This window comes from Camelina sativa, chromosome 19 (assembly GCF_030686135.1).
Source record: "Camelina sativa cultivar CO46 ecotype springtype chromosome 19, ASM3068613v1".
NCBI lineage: Eukaryota > Viridiplantae > Streptophyta > Magnoliopsida > Brassicales > Brassicaceae > Camelina > Camelina sativa.
The window spans coordinates 25,444,469-25,465,901 of NC_141898.1; the positions used below are offsets into that span (position 1 = coordinate 25,444,469).

Below are 21,433 nucleotides of genomic sequence, written 5' to 3' on the forward strand. Positions count from 1 at the left end.
ACTATCAAATGTTGTGCTTACAGTCCACAATTCATTTAATTTCTTCAGCTGTATCATCCTTTGAAAAAAGGATAAAGAATGTCTCACCTCAACTTGGATCCGAGTACAGAAAACTTTTCATGAGAATTCAAGCTTATTTCTCTTCTTAAGAATGGGGTTCGAGCTTGGCTTCTGTGATGTGATGCCACTTTAAATGTTACTATAGCTTCACTTGTCTTATGTTATCTTGAGACTTTGTTTGCCAATGATTAAGAATTTGCCTATCTAATCTTTTTTTAACATTAATTAAATGTTACAGATGTTTTAATTACAAGTTACAGCAAAATTAGTATTTAATTTATGCAAAGGTGTTTCACCATGAGCCTGGAATCGTGACTGATGGTCCCTGTCCGTAAACTTTAGTTTCAGTTAAAAGCTTTGTTGTTCTTTTCGTTCTTTGTTTGTGGTAAAGATACCAATCAGTTAAAAATACCTTTTAACTTGTTAGGTTCTGCAAAGTCACTTGACTACTAGTCTTTGTTTATCTGGCTTAGAATGTTTCTATAAAAGCTTATTTCAAGGTGATGAAGAGCATGAGGATGCTGAACCGTTGGTACTAATAACAGTTGATCTTCTTGACTTGTATGTTACTTGACTATAAGTCTTTGTAAGATCTAGATAAGGTCTGGTTGGAGATTTCTTACGTCTGGTTGTTATGTTATCCTTGTTTATTATTGAATCTTGAAAGACATGGCTCGTCAAGGAAGATATATCTTCCATTGCCAAAAATACTTTCACACAAATATACCTTTTTTCTTCTTTTGAATCTATATCCCATGTAACTTTTCTGGTCATGAATGATCAATGTTTGTCTAGCTAACTTTTGTATTTTCACTGGGAAAAGGTCAGACCAGACAAGGAGCTAGAAAGTGAAAGCACCTTTGATTGGTATCAAATAGAGTGATACATTTTTTGTTGGTAAACAATGTCAGACCATTAATATAGGCATGCATAAGGTCCAGATTTTAGTTGTAATATCTAAGTGAGTTACCATTCAAGATTGGTGTAAAACCTCAATAAAGCATACCAAAATTATATGGGCTTTCATCAATATTTTGATTCTTGATTAGACAGAGAAAATGAAAAAATATGCCTTAGAAACATTTAACTTCTTGTAAGTTCTTAAATTATCTTACACGGCAAATACAAGTCACAACTTAATTCTTCTTCTTCATCATTACACGCCACACCACACAGAACTTCCAAGTTTCTGGAAATAAGTTAAAACAGATAAATTCAAATTCAACAATCATTTACCTTGCTCGAGGAAACATTCCCGAATCAAAACTCATCATCGCCGGCTCTGTAACACTACTAGCAGCGGAACCATCACCTGATCTTGCTCTGCTTACACTCTCCTTCAGCTCAGCCACTACTTGACTCATAGTTGGTCTATTCTTGGAACTAGAAGATGCACAAGCCATTGCTACTTCAGTGATCTTCCATGCCGAGCCAGCATCAAACCTCTCTCCTAGCTTTGGATCCATAATGCCTCTGATATCTCCTGTCGATAGCAGCAACTCCACCCGGTCAGTTATATGTACGTTCTCTGCTGTTGTTTTTGAACGTGCAATCACTGGTTGGCCAGTGACAACCTCTAAGAGAACCACCCCGAAGCTGTAAACATCACTCTTCTCGCTTAATTTCTGTGTCGAATGGTACCTTCATTTTGTAAAGTAATGCCTCAGAAACCGTAACGACTAGTATTATAAGACAATGCATGGAAGAAGCTATTTACTTACTCGGGATCAAGATAACCAATAGTTCCAGCAACAGCAGTTGTATCCTGGTTATTACCATCCAGTGCAACACTTCTAGATAGCCCAAAGTCAGCAATCTTGGCCTGGAGCTTCTCGTTGATTAGAATGTTAGCTGGCTTCACATCTCTTTGCACAATGGGAGGCTTGCAGCCATTGTGAAGATACTCAAGCCCTGATTTTTGGACAAACATTATGAATAAGTTCACTTGATTTTAATTGCTTTCTCTTTTGTTTAGTCTAGTATGTGTTTTTGATGCAAACCTTGTGCTGCGTCTAGAGATATTTGTAACCTCTCCTCCCAGCTCAAAACATAAGATTTTTTCCCTTGATTAAGAAAGAAATCAAAAGGTAAGTTTAGTTTCCTCTAGCTACGTACAACAGCAAAAGATTAGTGATGAAAACTAAGAAGAAGAGAGACTGACCTGACAAGTAATCTCCCAAGGTTCCATTAGCCATAAACTCATAGATTAGTGCCATCTTCTTGCCTTCGTGGCAGTATCCTATAAGAGCGGTTAGGTTCTTGTGATGAACTCTCAGGAGAAGTTCGACCTGATGAAAAACAAGTGGATGCATATTACCAATTGCTCCAGAACTCATTTTATAAACACTAAACCTTTAAAAAGTATGTACGAAACTGACCTCTGCTCTGAACTCTTTGTAACCTTGAGCCGATGATTCAGACAGAATTTTGACAGCGACTTGGTCATCATTTAAGAAACCATGATATACTTTTCCAAAACCTCCTTGGCCAAGAACTCTCTCAAAGTTGTTTGTAACTCTCACAACTTCTGAGTATTTGTAGTATCGCTTTGTTGTGTGTAATGGCCCAGTTCTAACACCACCAGAACCACCTGTAAAGATATCATGAGAAGTTTTCTTACAAAATAGACTTATTAGAAGATGAAGTTTTAGGAACAGTTTCTTGATGCTTTTTACCACTTCGATGTCTCTTCTTGTACAGCAAGAACAAAGCTATAGCTATCACAAGACCAAGCACTCCCACGACAGATGCTGCTAATGAAATGATGTATACACTCTTTACTGTCTTCCCATTTTGAATTTGACATGAGGCAGATACGCAGAGGTCTGGATTCCCACCAAGTCTTACGATCAAAATGCAGAAGACATTATGAAAAACCGAACTCAATAGGGCCTAAACTTATAGAATTGGTTCAAACAAATACAGAGCATCTGCAAAAATCTGAACCTACCTCAGGGTCAGCAATTTATTATTTGATCTTTCCAGTAGTTTAACCGGAACAACACCCGTCAACTTGTTTCCTTCCAAGTTTCTTCGGACATATATGTGAAATCAATATATATTCTTCAAGTTATAGATCTCATTGTCTATGTAATCTACAATTCCAATTAGTAAGACTTACAACTCTGTCAAGTTATGTAGATTACCGAGGAAATCAGGTATTTTTCCTGTTAAACTGTTGTTTGATAAGTCCCTGTAATGAAAATTTTGGTTGCATTAGTCAAGAATTCCGCAGCTCTGTGTACAAAAGATTCAGATCAAATCAAGAATACAGACAGTGTATGTAACAATGTAAGATTGGAGAACGCTGGATCAATCTCTCCAGTCAAGCCACTTGAGGATAAGTTCCTAAAGTTCAAACAACTCTTGTGAGAAGAGGACAGAGAGAGCATTAAAATATACAAGCATTTGAAGAGAAGCTTACACAGAAATGATTCTCGGAGACTCATTAACGACATAGCTGCAGTTAATACCCTTCCAAGGGTAGTTTACTGGAGCACAAGGGTCTCCAAGCCAGCTCTTCTTCACTCCATACTTGGACTTGGTTATCATAATTGCATCAACTAGAATTCAACCAAAACACGGATAAGTTCAAACTCCTAAAAGATTCTGTTTGTGAAAATGTAACCATACATACCATCTTGTTGATCAGTAGGTGACTGAAGAAACTCGTTGACACGATACGTCTCAATGGCGTTAATGATAGGTGGGAGAGTAGATTTAGCAGTTCTTTGGAAAAGAAACTCGTGTCTAGGTCCGGTGACAGGATTTTCAGTGTAAAGTGTGTCTGTATACAAGAAGCGAGGACTAAAGTTATCATACAGTTTAGTTTTTTCATTATAGAACAGCGCAAATTCTCTGGTCTCGTTGCTTGGGATCTCTTGAACTTCAGAAAAATGCATGTACGCATAGAACTTCCACTCTGGGACAGGCGGTTCCCATATGAGAATTATGTCTATGCTTGCGTTCACATTTGTTGTAGCAGAGTTCATGACGGCACGAGCAGGCTGGAATCCGTTGTTAATATTTGAATCTATTGTGAAGTTTGTACTGAAAACTCTATGATTTGAGAACCTTAGAGGCATCCATATACGGTCATACACATCATCCTTGTACCTGAGAAAACATAATCTTCAACACAAGCAAGCAAACCAAGAGATGGTATATTATATGAAATGAATATGACAAGAGTGGTCATTATAACCTGATAGGAAGGTCTCCGAGTGCGCCGAGATCCCATCTTCGATACAGCATAAGAGAATCATAAGGAGTTACATAAGTGTCGCTCTTCAAGAGCCTGAGTTCTAACACAGACAAGAATGGGGTTCCTTTTTCTTTATCAACAAGACACACATGAACATGGTCTGACCGAAGAGTGTGGATGATCTCTTTGGTAACAATCATAGTTGCATTGTCTATTATGACAGAATCCCAGAGATTGACTCCAAGATAAAGATCGAACTCGGGTGCTTTCCCTAGATCATCGTAGTTACCGTACATGAAACGAGTTCTGATCAAGTACTTGAAGCCTTTTCCCCGCGGAGGCTGCACATCGTAACAGTTTCTTCTTCCTTCTGGAAAGCTCCTAACGTTTTGGAACTGCATTTCAAGAGAAGTCGTCTGAAACTTAGAATCTATTCTATGAATTGTCCCGGACTCGACAAATGCAGCATCTGAAACATACTTTATATCTGTTGTTTCATCGTTATAGCTTGAATCCTCAGGTATACCGCAATCTATACTGACAAAACCTGTAACATAAACACACACACATAGTGATTAAAAAGCCTTATAACACACAGCTACATATTAATTAATATACAATTGCAAGATCACTTTGTGTACCTGATTGGTCTTGAGAACGAACAACAAGAAGGAAAAAAACAGAGAAGAAGGTTGCGAATGAAATCAGAGGAAGAAGGTTGTAATACGCCATTAGTGACAAAAGCTCTTGATCATCCGTTTCTCATAGAAAAAAACAATACAAAGCCTCTTTTTGCAAAGCTAGCTTGTACTTCTTGCTCCAATATACTTTAATACTAAAAGATTATACTATAGCCATGTTGGCTGATGGTGAAGCACTATCTTTTGTAATCAAGTAACTATAAAACAAATCTCAAGTCAAAAGAGCAATTTGGGATATCAAATAGCCATGTTCGTACACAAGGACGACTTCAAGTGGTCTTTTGTCATTTTTTTTTTTTTGTCATCTTCAAGTGGGCTAATTGTTTAATAACCAAAGAATGAGTCCTCATGATTAGTTGACAATGAAAGTGTCAAACTAATAAGTTTTGTAGATAATAACACAAAGAAACTGCAAATGAAAATAAACAAAGTTAAAATCAGTCTCTCAACATGAATCAGTTGAAAACGATAGCAGTTCTGTAAAAGACTTGCAAGACAAGCATCAAAAATTACAGTTACCCACATTTGTAATGGTCGCCACAAGATCTTCACGACGACTATCTTCATCGTGTTCCTGGAGCTGCTGCTGCTGATCATACAAAATCTTAATATCGACATAGATAGTCGAAATAGCAGTTCACTGATTGAGAAGGAGACTCAGTTTCCAAACAAATAATCTAATCAGAAATTTATATGTAACGGAATCGATTTTGCGAAGTGATTCACGAGCTCTATATTTGGGGGGGTAGGGGGGGGGGGGTTTCTACGAGTTGAAATTGGATTAAAAAAATACAAATTGATATATATTAAATTTAGGTCCGTGACTGAGACATTTTAAAAGATGAAGGGTTTATTTAGAAATAACACAAAATTACTAACCCAGTTTTAATATGCTGCCACGAGCATGGTGACCTGACGTTAATATGGTGGTTGAACAGAGCTTTGGTCATGCTCTTAGAACAAGATGTACTATAGCCATTGATCTCTCTTAAAGTCATAAGTTAATATAATAAACCGCACACTGTTGAGTTCTATCTAGGTTACTCTCCAATATATTAAGTAATTTTACACACATAAATAGAGAGTTTTGCATAAAATAGTTAAGAAAAGAAAGAAAGTATTGCGATATTAAGCCCACTGGACTCCACGGTAGCCCACCGTACGTATGCTTCATTGTCATTAAGTCTCCGTCAATCTCTCGTCAATCATCTCCATCTTCCTTATACGCTTCTGCATATTTCTCTGCGTATATTTATGTATCTTCTGTAGTTAATATTGATTGATTATGTACGTATCCTCCAAGCTAGAAGACTGTATATAATTGTTGGCCATGAGCTCATGAATGAGACAGAGAATTCTCGATTCTGTTCATAGTATCAGAGCAGGATATTTATAAAAAAAAAGAAAAAAAAAAAAAAAAAAAAAAACTCTGAAATTTCTTTATTTTCTTAATCGATCATGACCGAGAACCAGAGAGGGGCTGCTATTGAAACCTATTATGGAAAGTTGAATCGTATTTGGGATAGCATGGCCAATCATAGGCCGGTGCGTGTATGCAAATGTGGAAAATGTGAGTACAATTTGACGGTGCTGTAGGAACAAGATCGTGAAGAAGACAAAGTTCATGAGTTCGTGTTTGGACTTGATGACTCTTTCAGAACAATTCGATCGAGTTTGGTGTCAAGGATACCAATCCAACCAATGGAAGAAGTGTATAACGTTGTACGTCAAGAGGAGGATTTAAAGAACAATGTGAAGAAGGGTGAAGATGTAGCTGAAGTCTCCGCATTTTCTGTGCAACAAAGGGCTCGTGTGAATCCACTTGTGCGAACTGATGTGACGACGGTATGTAAACACTGTAACCGCAGCGGTCACTCTCCCGACGGTTGCTTCGCTGTAATTGGGTATCCAGAATGGTGGGGTGAGCGTCCAAGAAACAGAGCGATGCAAGGAAGAGGACGTGGTAGTGCTGCAACTGGTGGACGTGGAAGAAACTTGAGTTACGCCAATGCAGTTCATGTTCCTCACATTCCAACTCAAGAACATGTTAACTATGTTCTCACAGACAAAGATCGTGACGGAGTAAGCGGTTTGAATGACAGTCAATGGCGTAATCTTGTTAAGCTCTTGAATAATACAAACGGGGGAGCAAGCACTAGCAATGAGAAACTCTCTGGTAAGTCTTCTTCTCCTTCCTGGATATTAGATACAGGTGCGTCGCACCATCTGACAGGGAGTTTCGATTTACTCACCAACGTGAGAAATATGGAACCAGTTTTGATAATCTTGGCAGACGGTAGAGAAAGAGTGTCTGTTACTGAAGGTTCTGTTGTGTTGGGGTCTAATCTGCTTTTGAAATCAGTGTTTTACGTTGAAGAATTACAATCTGATCTTATATCTGTGGGTCAGCTAATGGATGAGAATCAGTGTGTAGTGCAGTTGGCTGATCAATTTCTTGTTATCCAGGACCGCGCTTCGAGGACGATGACTGGTGCGGGTAAGAGATATTGTGGAACTTTCCGCTTTTGCAGAATGGAGCTGGTAGCATCGGTGGCAACTCGAGATGCAAAAGACTATGAGTTATGGCATAATAGGATGGGTCACCCATCTGCAAGAGTAGTTGGTTCACTTCCAAATGTTTTTGTTTCTGTTGATTCTGAAATTTCCAATAAGGCGTGTGATGTATGTCTCCGCGCTAAACAAACAAGAGCTTGTTTTCCGACCAGCGATAATAAAACTTTGTCCATTTTTGAGCTAATACATGTCGATCTTTGGGGTCCATATAGAACTCCGTCTTCTTCTGGTGCTCGATATTTTCTTATGGTTGTAGATGATTTTTCAAGAACCGTCTGGATTTATCTTCAAAACGACAAGACAGAAACAACAACAAATCTGAAAAATTTGATTTCTCTAGTAGAAAGACAGTTTCAAAAGCAAGTGAAACGTGTTAGAAGCGACAATGGCACAGAATTCTTGAGTATGAGTGGTTATTTTCGAACAAATGGAATTGTTCATGAAACTTTGTGTGTGGGAACACCACAACAAAACGGAAGAGTTGAAAGAAAACATCGGCATATTTTGAATGTTGCTAGAGCGTTGCGTTTTCAATCGAATTTACCAATCAATTTTTGGGGAGAATGCATTCTAACAGCTGGATATTTGATTAATCGAACTTCGAGTTCTGTGTTAAACGGTTTGACACCATATGAAAAGCTCTATGGCAAAGCACCTGATTATGAACATTTAAAGGTCTTTGGGTGTCTTTGTTATGCTCATAATCAAGGACACAAAGGCGATAAATTTGCTTCAAGAGCACGAAGATGTATATTTGTTGGGTATCCATATGGGAAGAAGGCCTGGAAATTGTATGATCTTGAGAAAGAGGAATTTTTTGTGTCGAGAGATGTGATTTTTTGTGAAGAAGTGTTTCCGTTTGCAACTGCTGAAGTTAATATCTCTGGAAAAGATGTCGAGGAAGACAAAGAAGGATTGTGGGCTCCTATTTCTACAAGCCATTTTTTAGATGAAGAAATTCGGCCTAGTTTGGTTGCACCCTTAATGGGCCAAATAAATTCTGCAAGCCCATTAGAGACTAACCACGTGCCTAGTATCCCACCAGCTGAAATTTCTTCTTCTTCGATGAAACTCCATCTCCGACATCTTCACAACCTGACGCTCCCAATTCACCAAGAGATACTTCCTCCATGTCTTCTGATACACCACAAAATTCGCCTAGCCGGGATGCAACTCCGGTGGTCACTCCGCCATCATCTCCGACACCCACTGTTGTGGTTGAAGAACCTGCTCTGGTGATTCCGCTTCGACGAGGAACACGACCACGTACACAACCGGTAATTCTCAAAGATTATCATGTTTCTAATACAGCTCATGGCCAACAATTATATACAGTCTTCTAGCTTGGAGGATACGTACATAATCAATCAATATTAACTACAGAAGATACATAAATATACGCAGAGAAATATGCAGAAGCGTATAAGGAAGATGGAGATGATTGACGAGAGATTGACGGAGACTTGATGACAATGAAGCATACGTACGGTGGGCTACCGTGGAGTCCGGTGGGCTTAATATCGCAATATCCAAACAAATCGAAGGTTTAGATTATAAGGAAACGTTTGCTCCTGTTGCAAGAATGCAGACTGTGCGTATGTTCTTAGAAGTTGCTGCAGGAAACAATTGGTCTGTGCATCAAATGGATGTGCATAATGCATTTCTCCATGGGGATCTAAATGAAGAAGTTTACATGAAGCCACCACCTGGTTATTTTACAAATGATGAGAAGAAAGTTTGTAGATTGCGCAAGTCTCTATATGGGCTGAAGCAAGCACCTCGGTGTTGGTTTGAAAAGTTAACAACGGCTTTGTGTGCTTATGGGTTTCAACAATCACTCTCTGATTATTCACTGTTTACATTTGGCAAAGTTAAAATCAGTCTCTCAACATGAATCAGTTGAAAACGATAGCAGTTCTGTAAAAGACTTGCAAGACAAGCATCAAAAATTACAGTTACCCACATTTGTAATGGTCGCCACAAGATCTTCACGACGACTATCTTCATCGTGTTCCTGGAGCTGCTGCTGCTGATCATACAAAATCTTAATATCGACATAGATAGTCGAAATAGCAGTTCATTGATTGAGAAGGAGACTCAGTTTCCAAACAAATAATCTAATCAGAAATTTATATGTAACGGAATCGATTTTGCGAAGTGATTCACGAGCTCTATATTTGGGGGGGTAGGGGGGGGGGTTTCTACGAGTTGAAATTGGATTAAAAAAATACAAATTGATATATATTAAATTTAGGTCCGTGACTGAGACATTTTAAAAGATGAAGGGTTTATTTAGAAATAACACAAAATTACTAACCCAGTTTTAATATGCTGCCACGAGCATGGTGACGTGACGTTAATATGGTGGTTGAACAGAGCTTTGGTCATGCTCTTAGAACAAGATGTACTATAGCCATTGATCTCTCTTAAAGTCATAAGTTAATATAATAAACCGCACACTGTTGAGTTCTATCTAGGTTACTCTCCAATATATTAAATAATTTTACACACATAAACATATATAATAGAGAGTTTTGCATAAAATAGTTAAGAAAAGAAAGAAAGTATTGCGATATTAAGCCCACTGGACTCCACGGTAGCCCACCGTACGTATGCTTCATTGTCATCAAGTCTCCGTCAATCTCTCGTCAATCATCTCCATCTTCCTTATATGCTTCTGCATATTTCTCTGCGTATATTTATGTATCTTCTGTAGTTAATATTGATTGATTATGTATGTATCCTCCAAGCTAGAAGACTGTATATAATTGTTGGCCATGAGCTCATGAATGAGACAGAGAATTCTCGATTCTGTTCAGAAAGAAAACTGATTTGCTTTGCATTACATGAATGAAACAAACTTGAAACGAAAACGACAAAACATGAAATAAATATACACTGATTTGCTTTACAGTTTGGATCTAATGGGGTCCCTAGCTAGGGCCCTTGCTAATGAATATGCTTATCCTGATATCTCAAGCGTGTCGAAGCAAAAATATAATCCAAACAGTATTTCTGGCACTCAACCGGGTCTTCCGCTAATGCTTGTTCTTCATCACCTGGAACAAGCTAGTCTTCCAGCGGTTGGAGCAGATAGAAAAACAAGTGGTTACTGGCTGTTAACAGGTGATGGTGATGGGTCTGAACTGCGGTCTCAGCAGACATCTGCTAGCTTGCATTGGAGTTTAGTTACCCTTTTTTGTCAGATGCATAAGATTCCTCTGAGCACCAAGTATCTTGCCATACTAGCAAGGGACAATGATTGGGTATGCTTCATGATAATTCTTTTTACCTTTTCGTTTCTTACCCTTGAGCTATATAATCTGATGTCTGTAAACATCAGGTTGGATTTTTATCTGAAGCGCAGCTTGGAGGATACCCATTTGATACGGTGCTCAATGTGGTATGGCTCTTCACTGGTTTCAGAAAACACAAACAGTAACGTAATGTTTTGTGTTACAAGCTTTATATTACGATTATATGTCATATTTTAATCTGTCAGGCATCAAAGGAGTTTGGTGATCAACGCTTAAAAGCTCACATACTGACGGTTTTGAGATATGCCAACTCAAAAAAGAAAGCTACCATATCGTACTCAGATGACATAGGCAGAGGTTTTACATGTTCCTCGACAGAGGATGGAGCTTATGTCTCTGGTGAACTCTTTCGTGTTTTGGCTTACTCTGAGAAGCTAAAGAATCCTGGGGGATACCTTTTATCGAAAGCTAAGGAGTTATCATGGTCTATATTGGCCCTCATAGCATCATGCTTTCCGGATGTTGCTCCTTTATCATGCATAACAGTTTGGTTGGAAATTACTGCAGCCAGGTGTGACGAAATTTAATTACAGAATTTCAATTGGGTTGGGCGTATCAGAATTCATCTTCTATTCTAGCCATTTACTATCTTCTTGCATTTGAAATCTATACATTGAGGGTTTCAAATATTTAATATGTTTTCTGGGATATAAAGATGCATATTTTTCTTGTCTTGGCTCTAATAGAGATCATTCGTTTCAGGGAAACATCGTCTATCAAGGTGAACGATATAACTACTAAAATAGCAGAAAATATAGCAGCAGCCGTTGTATCTACAAATTCCTTGCCAACGGATGTTAGAGGTGTCCAGTTTCATTACAATAGGAGGAATACCAAACGGAGACGACTTACTGCACATACATCTGTGGATTTGTTGACTTCAGCCAATAGTTTAAACACCTCTGCTGGTAAAACATTTTGTTCACATAGAACAGAAGCTACAGAAGATTCAAAAGCTGAAGATAGTAGTGTTAATGATGATTCGTCTGATGAGCATGCGTCTCTATCAAAAATGGTCGCAGTGCTTTGTGAACAACGCTTGTTTCTTCCTCTGCTAAAAGCTTTTGAATTGTTCCTCCCTTCATGCTCTCTACTGCCATTTGTCCGTGCTTTACAGGTTTGTCCCTTCATTGCTTCGACACGTTTGCTCCTGTTGCAAGAATGCAGACTGTGCGTATGTTCTTAGAAGTTGCTGCAGGAAACAATTGGTCTGTGCATCAAATGGATGTGCATAATGCATTTCTCCATGGGGATCTAAATGAAGAAGTTTACATGAAGCCACCACCTGGTTATTTTACAAATGATGAGAAGAAAGTTTGTAGATTGCGCAAGTCTCTATATGGGCTGAAGCAAGCACCTCGGTGTTGGTTTGAAAAGTTAACAACGGCTTTGTGTGCTTATGGGTTTCAACAATCACTCTCTGATTATTCACTGTTTACATTTGGCAAAGTTAAAATCAGTCTCTCAACATGAATCAGTTGAAAACGATAGCAGTTCTGTAAAAGACTTGCAAGACAAGCATCAAAAATTACAGTTACCCACATTTGTAATGGTCGCCACAAGATCTTCACGACGACTATCTTCATCGTGTTCCTGGAGCTGCTGCTGCTGATCATACAAAATCTTAATATCGACATAGATAGTCGAAATAGCAGTTCATTGATTGAGAAGGAGACTCAGTTTCCAAACAAATAATCTAATCAGAAATTTATATGTAACGGAATCGATTTTGCGAAGTGATTCACGAGCTCTATATTTGGGGGGGTAGGGGGGGGGGGGGTTTCTACGAGTTGAAATTGGATTAAAAAAATACAAATTGATATATATTAAATTTAGGTCCGTGACTGAGACATTTTAAAAGATGAAGGGTTTATTTAGAAATAACACAAAATTACTAACCCAGTTTTAATATGCTGCCACGAGCATGGTGACGTGACGTTAATATGGTGGTTGAACAGAGCTTTGGTCATGCTCTTAGAACAAGATGTACTATAGCCATTGATCTCTCTTAAAGTCATAAGTTAATATAATAAACCGCACACTGTTGAGTTCTATCTAGGTTACTCTCCAATATATTAAGTAATTTTACACACATAAACATATATAATAGAGAGTTTTGCATAAAATAGTTAAGAAAAGAAAGAAAGTATTGCGATATTAAGCCCACTGGACTCCACGGTAGCCCACCGTACGTATGCTTCATTGTCATCAAGTCTCCGTCAATCTCTCGTCAATCATCTCCATTTTCCTTATATGCTTCTGCATATTTCTCTGCGTATATTTATGTATCTTCTGTAGTTAATATTGATTGATTATGTATGTATCCTCCAAGCTAGAAGACTGTATATAATTGTTGGCCATGAGCTCATGAATGAGACAGAGAATTCTCGATTCTGTTCAGAAAGAAAACTGATTTGCTTTGCATTACATGAATGAAACAAACTTGAAACGAAAACGACAAAACATGAAATAAACAAGTTTTCTGAAAAAGAAAAAGATAAATAAAGGTAGATAAGCATATGCATAATCAGAAGTTAATTTGGGAAAATAGGAGGATCTTAGCCACCAATTTAACGTCGAAGCAGCCAAGACATTCTCAAACTTGGATTGCCCAACAGCAAGAAGATCTGTCTGTACTCTTCCGTCAGAAACAAATTTAACGCCGACATGTACAGATCACTGCCTTTCTCAACCTCTTCCATTGCATCCAAACACTCCATGCACTCTTCCATGGTATACTCCTTCTTCTTGACCGATGCAGTCACCGGACTCTTCTCCTCCATCGGCTCGGTATTAAAACTCTGACTTCCCGGATTCACAGATTCAACATCTTCATCCTCTGAGTCTGACCTAGACAGCAGTTCAGTAGGCTCATCATTTTCATCATCACCCTCAGCTCTATCTTCACGTCCTGTGATGACTGGCTCGTTTGTGTAGATGACTACTGTTGATGATGGAACTGGTTCTTGATGTATCTGTGATGATTCTGACTGATGATCGATCACTCTCCGAGCTGATTTGACTTTCTTCGGTTCAACATCTCCTTTGAAGATGGTTGCCAGTTTATCAGCGTGAGGAATATTCTTCCGTCTGAACGCTTTAGCTATATCATTTTTAGTTCCCTATAAGTCGACAAGAAAAGAAGAAAAAATAACCAATATATATTGATATTCCCAAGCTGCATGCAAATTTAGTTACCAATTGATATATATATAAATAAATAAAAAAATCTAAAGTAACGTTTTATTTTACCTTCAAGTAGGTATTCCAGTCCTCGTGCGTTGCACCAAACGTACGTGTATTGGCATCCCACTTCATGATGGGAGAGTCAATAGTTTGACACCATTGCTTCCAAGTTCTTCTGGTAACGTCCCAATGCCTCTTGATCTGGACAACTGTGTAGCCTACTCCTTTAGCGCTCCGATTGATCGTCTCCTGCATCATGTTCCAAGTTTCCTTTGGATAAACTCCGGCATATTTTACTGGTCTTCTTCCTTTTAAATACTCTTGGTAACACAAGTTGACAAAAATCGCATGTGCGGATGATGTCCACTTAGTGCGACGATGACGACGACGATCCAAGATATTAGAAGCGGTTAGGATAGCTTCTACTCCGGCATCATTTACTTTATCAAGATGCTCGCATCCTTGGCTCCTGTTGCTGTTACCTTCACCATCTAAGTTAGTACCTTCAAAGATAACATCTAGTTTCTTGAGGAACAATGGGGGATTACACCGATACTGCTCAGCCTCAGGATTCACCTGTGACAAATCCAATCAAGTTTTATTACATTTAGTTGTGAATAGAAACACACAAAAATAAACTTTGTTTGTACCTGTAAATAGTTGGCCCATTCTTGATCACTGGCACCAAACGTGTTTGTCAGGGAATCCCATTTCATATCTCTGCTTTGAACAAGTTTACACCATATCTTCCACTGCTTGACCATTGTATCCCAATGATTGATAAGCTCGTCTACGGTGAACCTGGTTCCCGTCGTTTCTTGAAAAACTTCCAATATTTGCTGCATTCTAGGTGGATTCCCCGATATCTTTTGCACGACGCACAAGTCCACAAATACTCGGTGGTGTACAGGTTCCCATGCGGCTCCGGACGTCATAACTCTTTACTATACGCATAGATAAATAAAGACAACAAAATAATAAAATAATAAGTTCTTTCCAAAACAATATACATATCATATTATAAAAATAAAAATAAAGGTTTTGACTGGTAATACCGTTAGAAACCGCGGGAAAATAAATACAAAAAATTACGCAAATCGTAATTTGATTGGTTAAAATTATCTTGTGAAATGATGTGTCATTCCGTGATCCCATGGGACACAGGAATTGTAAAAACAAAGCTTTAAACGGTAACCAAATCTATACAAAGTACACATCCAAATATGTATTGAAATTTTTTACATCATGGCTCAATCTAGAACTAACATCAAGATTAAAACCAGAGAGAGATTCTGATTTGCTAATTTGGATTACCTAATTCTGATTTGCAAATAAGTTTAACAAGATAAAAAGTGGCTAGAGAGATTCTGATTACATGTTAACAAGATACAAACATGAGGTAAAGAGAGATTCTGATTACATGCTAACAAGATACAAACATGAGGTAAAGAGTGGTTAGAGAGATTCATTACCAAGATAAAGAGCGCCTTGAGAGATTCTGATTTGCTACAGAGGTGTTGGTTGATTACTAGGTCTATATGCCTCCATTTTATACCCGTTGGAGCATGTTCTCTTTTTGGTAAACTATCTAATCTGCGTTGACAGAATTTAATTTGATGCAATAAAACATTGACTTATCTTCATTTCTACTAAATGATAATGTAATTGAAAAGATATATAGTCAAAATATAGAGTTCAGTTAGTTTATTTACCATAAGTTTATTCACAAGATTATTATTATTATATTTTTTTTTTCAACTAGAAACAAATTAAAATGAGTTTACATGTTATGTTTTTTTAATTTGATCAAGTATTACGAGTCTTTTATTGTTATCTAGATATTTCATGTTCCTGCTCATACATTTGCAGGACATGTAGTCGCTGGTCTTTCGTCAGACAATCTTATCTCGCTTACATATTACTATATTCGCCCACGTACATATATATAATCCCTTCTGATTGCTTTTATATAGCTCACACTGATGAGCCTGCGCTTTATCCGTGTAAGGAGATAAGTTTTCAATCTCCGCGGCCTGAACTAATAATCTTTTCATATGATGCAAAACCACTTTTTTTATTCTTCATCAAGTTTCAGAAAAGAAGATTTGTTTATTATGTATAAAAACTCAGGATATCATATCAGTCCATTAAAATACATATGAAGAAATTGATTACTCGTCTTAGCACCAACATCAGGGTCGGTGAAACTTAAAACACTCCTCTAGCCATTTGGAACTAACCATACTTGGATGAAAAAGATCGAGATACCCTCATCTTTGTTATTTACTCTTTAAATCAATATACTGTACATTTTCAAAATGTATATACATACGTACAGAGCTGGCTAAAAGAACTGAGCTAGAGAACTCAGACCTCACATCTCTGACAACAGGTTACTGATTTTCCGAAGCTCCATGAGCTGTTGTAGCTGTAACTTGTCCCTTTCCGATCAAATTGGGTTTAGCTAAGTTCCCTACCATTCCTGCCTGAACCATACCAGGTTGTTGTTGAAAAACCAACTCGATTACCTGAATATAAAAGAGGGTAAAATCATCAGAACATTTATGCTTGTAAGGTTGAAAAGAGTTGTCATGGATTGGCTAAATATCTTTGTTACAATAATCCTCGACTATTGGAGTCAAGAAACGACCAGACTTGTTATTGGCACTTTCAAAACCATACGCAAAATACCCTATTTTACTGTCTTTGTACGTACTTATCTTTTTGAATATGCTGGTAACCATTGGAACACACGATGATATAGAACTGAGAAATTACCTGAATGTGTTTGAGCATGGACTGGCCAAGGTTCTTCAGAGTCTTCAACAGATTCTGATCTGAGTCTCTATTTTGGCCAGAAGATGAAGCTTGGGGGTGTAACTCAGAGTAGCAACTGATTTGGTTCTTTTCTATTTCAACATTGTTGGTTTTTGTGGCATCAGAAGCATTTATATCAATCGTCTCCTCACTGGACAAAGAGCGTTTAAACTTTTGAAACCACTGGACTATTCCATGTAAAAGCCTGTGCTCCTTAGTAACACCCACATTTCTATCTGTGGGATCGTCTTCATCAGAATGAGTTACTGGATACTCATTATTCGGACATGGAGATATGGAAACAGGTGAGTTTCCACTTGTTTGAGGATCTTCATAGTTTTCATCATCAAGAAACAGATTTGAACCAGTACTACAATGTAAATCATTTCCGCAGTAATTTAAATCTGAACCGTTTTCAAGGTAGCTCGAACCTAGGACAGGACTGATAGGGTCTGAAGAAATGGATGCATTCTCCTCACTGGGTGAGTTTCCACTTATAATACTCTCTTCATTAGCAGAATGAAAATCCATAATGTCTTCTTCAGTTTCTTGAGGAGAGTTATCTTCCTTGTTCATAGTCACAAGACAATCAATACTATTAGCTTCCTTTAGTTCGGGAAGGAGTTGTTGAGACAAATCTTCAAGCAAACTTCGTGTCACTGGAGAAGATAAGTTTGCTTCCTTTTCCCCATTCTCTGCCTTATGATGTGATAGATCAGTCACTGCTCGGAAAAGGTTTGTCACTTTTAGCCACATCCTTTTCTTCTGTGTAGGAGGACTCTGTTTCTCCAAAACGTTTTGCATTTCTTCTTCTTTGCCTTTGTGTAGAACTCTCCATTTCTTCTCCCAATAGCTTTCAGGTGCTTGAATCAAAGGAGAACTAGGTGAAGTGGAGCCGGATGGACAACTTTTAGTTCTTGAAGGTACATAACTGCTCTGGTCGAAGACACCATTTCTTGACAGAGCTGATCGCACATCAGTATCCAAAACCAAAACTTGTAACAGCTTAGCCTTCTGTATTATCTTATTCAGGTCAGTAATCTCTGGAAAGTTTAATAGTCTCTGTAGACAACATGTTGCATTTTCTGAAGAAAGCAAGGTTGATCTTAAATATAATATCATTGAAACAGCCATTCCCAAGATTAAGGTACCCCGAGGACAATCAACGATCCCAAAGCTGTGGTTTCTACTATCCTCATCAGTTGTGTCCGTTTCTGCACTACTCCCTGCTGAAAATATCTCGTCCCACACTAACAAGAGATCCTCAAGCAAAAATTCTCTTCCAAACAAAACTCTCAACCAACGAAGACCAAAGTACTGAGGTTCAACTCCAAGTTCAACTAGATGGGTGTGCAGAGATGAATCAACAAGAGCTAGAAGACGATAAAATGCAGTACAAGCTTCAAGAACTGGAGTTAACCCGGTGTGAGATCCGCTGGCTGGAGGGTAACTAAAAAAGCTAGCCATGGCGACACAACCATCAGTCCCACTCATGAGAGCATCAAACATACAGTAAGCATCATGTTCCATAAATTTTTCAGACAAGACAATGCCAAGTTCACTTTCGGCCCCATAAGAGTCACTCAACATCACAATGGACTGGACTTCAGGATCAAGTTCATCGAGACTTTTAATTTTCTTTGAATACCCCTGGGATCCAATTTCATCGTCCATGGAATCCATGAACTTATTAAAATCAAAAGTGTATGTGATATCTCTTTCCTCGGAAGATAAACTATCAAATCTATCGGTAAAATTATCTTCATAGTCTTTACGCACTTCAGAAAGACGCATGATATCAACATGAAGTACATAAAGGAGAGGTGCCAAAAGCTCATGCATTCCTGCAAAGATATGCAACCAAGTAGATGATACATACATAAGCTATAAACCTCTTAGAAGGAAGTATTTGTTATATAATAAGAGAATTAGCATATTTCAACAAATCCCAGTTTTAATTGGTAGATTGCTATAGTTTCTAGTTTCTTCTTTGTTTTTGCCTTCACTTTTGTAGTCTACCAAGCAAGCAACGAAAAGCACGACAAAAATAGAGAAACAGCAGCTTACAGCCAAACATACCTTGCCTATACCCATACTCGGGATGCTTCAGGCACCACAACAATAGAATGCGTCTCAGCATTCCTTGGCAAACAGGCGTTTGAAAATAACACCAATAATGTTCTTGATATAACCTTGATAAGTCTTGATCAAGTGTTTTTGCCAACTCCGAGATACGAAAGAATTGTCCCCATGTGCTATCTACGTAGAAAATAATCTAAACATGATTACACAAAACCATCGTTAAGGAAGTAACGTTGAACATATTAGATACAAAACTACTGCCTTAAACTAAGCCAATAGGGTTATACACACACATGCAAACCTAATAATACCACTTTTTGGTTATTGGACTGCATACTTGAACAATGATTAAGAACAACATATATCAGACCAGTCCAATGACAATGTATATGCCATGAGCAAAAGGAACTAAGCTTACTTGGATTTTGTGACAAGGGGTCGTCAGTGATAAAATTAAGGGAACTATGTTTATCCTTGAGTACATGTGGATTGATCAAAAGTGTTCTCCGGAGAAGAGCATATCTACATGAAACAACAACATTGCACTCGTTTGAGAACCATGAATCATTAACAATCAATCTTTAGGGCTTTATGAACAGATGAATCACTATAATATACCTTCGTCGAGAATTAGCTGCTGCTCTGCGAAACTCATCGATTGAAGAATCAAAAGACGGAAGAACTCCGAGATTCACACGCCACCGAACTCCCCTGAGATTAGCGAAACGAAGATCTGACTCGTCTGCTCTACTCAAAACCAATGATCCAGACGGTTCATGTAAAGCTGGCTCGATCTCCGACGGAGCCATATTGCTTAATTATATCCTTTTTCGCTAATCTATCGATTCCCAGTTGAATCACACACAACTTAAATCACAAAACCTCCATTTTGAAGATTTAAGGGAGATTTTAATTTTTGTCAGTTGCGTGAGATTCCAGGCGCGAAGATGATGATTGAAGAAGAAGAAGCTAAATGCTAGTATGTATTTTTATAATTGAACTTTTCTTGCTTTACCTAAAAATAGGTATTAGTTATTAATATTATGTTGATTAAATAAAAGGGTACATGTTAATATTGCCATCTATCATAGAACATTAATTACCACTTGATTGAAATACCCTATAATCAGATTTTTTTCTCTAATAATTAATTGACCAATTTTTTTTTTTACACAATTTTATTGCCTAGTAGGAATACTGTTATTGTTCCAAAATAGATCTGAATATGTTTTTAGTGCTTGACCAACAAATTCAACACTATTTGCCATTAAAAAAAAGAAAAAAATCTCAACACTATTTTTCTTATTGAATCAGAAAACTAACTAGATCCGCATCGACCATGCCTTATCTAAAATATAACTATTTTTATTAGCATATGAAATTTATTTTTAAAAACGAGGGTTAAATTATTATTTATATATTAAAAATAATTACTTTTTACTTATGTGACAAGTCCACATTTTTTCTTATCTGTATTTTTAAATAAATAACAATAGTGGTTGTCGCATACATGAGAGATCATGTTGATCATATTTTATAAAACATCAGATAAGGAAGTATTTATTCTTGGTGAGTGATACAAATACATTTAATCAATGAATAATGCTAGAATTTTTTAGTGTTGTACTAGAGATTGGTAGCTAACATAATTGTATATCATAATGTGTAAAATTATGAGTATGCATCTAATACATTGAATAGGCTACTATATTATGATAATAAATATATATACATTTTCTTTGTCCATCAATAAGAAATTTGTACTTGCAATGAACATGAGTTGTTTTCAATATAATTGTGAATAAACTCAAGACTTCATTTTCGTTGGTATCAATTTTTTTTCTCCTTTTTATTTCATTCACCAAAACAATCTTGCAATTCAATTTTCTCATGATATTAATAGGCATAGATTTTTTTTTTTAAATGAAAAACCAAAGCAACTTCATACTTTCAGCTATAAAGTCATCTATATTAATATTTTTGAAGTACAATTGACAATCTATCATTTTAGTTATACATAATTACATGGGAATTCCTTGGAAAAAAATATTTTCAAATTTTATCTAATTTCCATATATCTCTATACCTAATTCAAACATAAATATATGATCTCCTTCCACTTTTATTTGATCTTGTATTTACATTATTATATAATACATTAACTTGATAAAAATTTTGATTTTTTTTCTCTTTACTTAAAGTCTGGTTAAATCATAAAATTACAATCAAAATACAATTATACAATTTTAAACACAAAACAAAACAAAGCATTGTGATTTTAAATAGATTATTAATTGTCCATAAAAAAGTCATCATAAATGACAGTAAACGAGTCATCATAACATAATACATAATTAAATCTATAACATAAATGAGTGTAAACGAGTCATCATAACAGAATACAAAGATATTTTAAAACAACACTAAAACTAGTTTTATAGATAATTTAACAATTAATAATCTATTTAAGAACTCTAGTAATCTAGTATATA

At 37.0% G+C, this 21,433-nt stretch overlaps 3 protein-coding genes and 2 pseudogenes across 5 annotated transcripts; 2 read left to right on the forward strand and 3 right to left on the reverse strand.

Moving 5' to 3' along the window:
• The window catches only part of LOC104768183 (putative F-box/kelch-repeat protein At4g35120 pseudogene), a 1,191-nt pseudogene extending 1,127 nt beyond the window's left edge, over positions 1-64 (forward strand).
• Positions 65-1,119: 1,055 nt separating this feature from the next.
• Positions 1,120-5,074, reverse strand: LOC104767133 (putative leucine-rich repeat receptor-like protein kinase At2g19210). 2 transcript variants are annotated; one of them, XM_087500880.1, is made up of 14 exons: positions 4,906-5,003; positions 4,745-4,811; positions 4,265-4,659; positions 3,698-4,176; positions 3,485-3,623; positions 3,337-3,408; positions 3,182-3,253; positions 3,011-3,091; positions 2,736-2,902; positions 2,439-2,650; positions 2,222-2,348; positions 2,061-2,123; positions 1,782-1,971; positions 1,120-1,701 (listed from the first exon to the last, which is right to left on the reverse strand). In XM_087500880.1, exons 3-14 carry the CDS (start codon positions 4,558-4,560, stop codon positions 1,293-1,295), a joined length of 2,307 nt encoding a protein of 768 aa, XP_087357006.1. In that variant the 5' UTR covers positions 4,561-4,659; positions 4,745-4,811; positions 4,906-5,003; the 3' UTR covers positions 1,120-1,292. The 2 variants fall into 2 exon arrangements, with proteins under 2 accessions (XP_087357006.1, XP_010489470.2); XM_010491168.2 differs by having other exon boundaries at positions 4,265-4,811; positions 4,906-5,074.
• A 5,389-nt stretch (positions 5,075-10,463) lies between these two features.
• Positions 10,464-12,329, forward strand: LOC104768185 (uncharacterized). The gene is made up of 5 exons (XM_087501336.1): positions 10,464-10,805; positions 10,883-10,942; positions 11,042-11,367; positions 11,559-11,973; positions 12,024-12,329. Exons 1-5 carry the CDS (start codon positions 10,464-10,466, stop codon positions 12,327-12,329), a joined length of 1,449 nt encoding a protein of 482 aa, XP_087357462.1.
• Positions 12,330-13,252: 923 nt separating this feature from the next.
• Positions 13,253-15,565, reverse strand: LOC104768186 (L10-interacting MYB domain-containing protein-like). The gene is made up of 4 exons (XM_087500351.1): positions 15,515-15,565; positions 14,693-14,986; positions 14,109-14,618; positions 13,253-13,978 (listed from the first exon to the last, which is right to left on the reverse strand). Exons 2-4 carry the CDS (start codon positions 14,975-14,977, stop codon positions 13,427-13,429), a joined length of 1,347 nt encoding a protein of 448 aa, XP_087356477.1. The 5' UTR covers positions 14,978-14,986; positions 15,515-15,565; the 3' UTR covers positions 13,253-13,426.
• Positions 15,566-16,286: 721 nt separating this feature from the next.
• Positions 16,287-19,882, reverse strand: LOC104768187 (uncharacterized; annotated as a pseudogene). The gene is made up of 5 exons (XR_015591539.1): positions 19,560-19,882; positions 19,360-19,463; positions 18,939-19,118; positions 16,821-18,703; positions 16,287-16,570 (listed from the first exon to the last, which is right to left on the reverse strand). The product of XR_015591539.1 is annotated as an uncharacterized LOC104768187 (transcript).
• Positions 19,883-21,433: the final 1,551 nt, after the last annotated feature.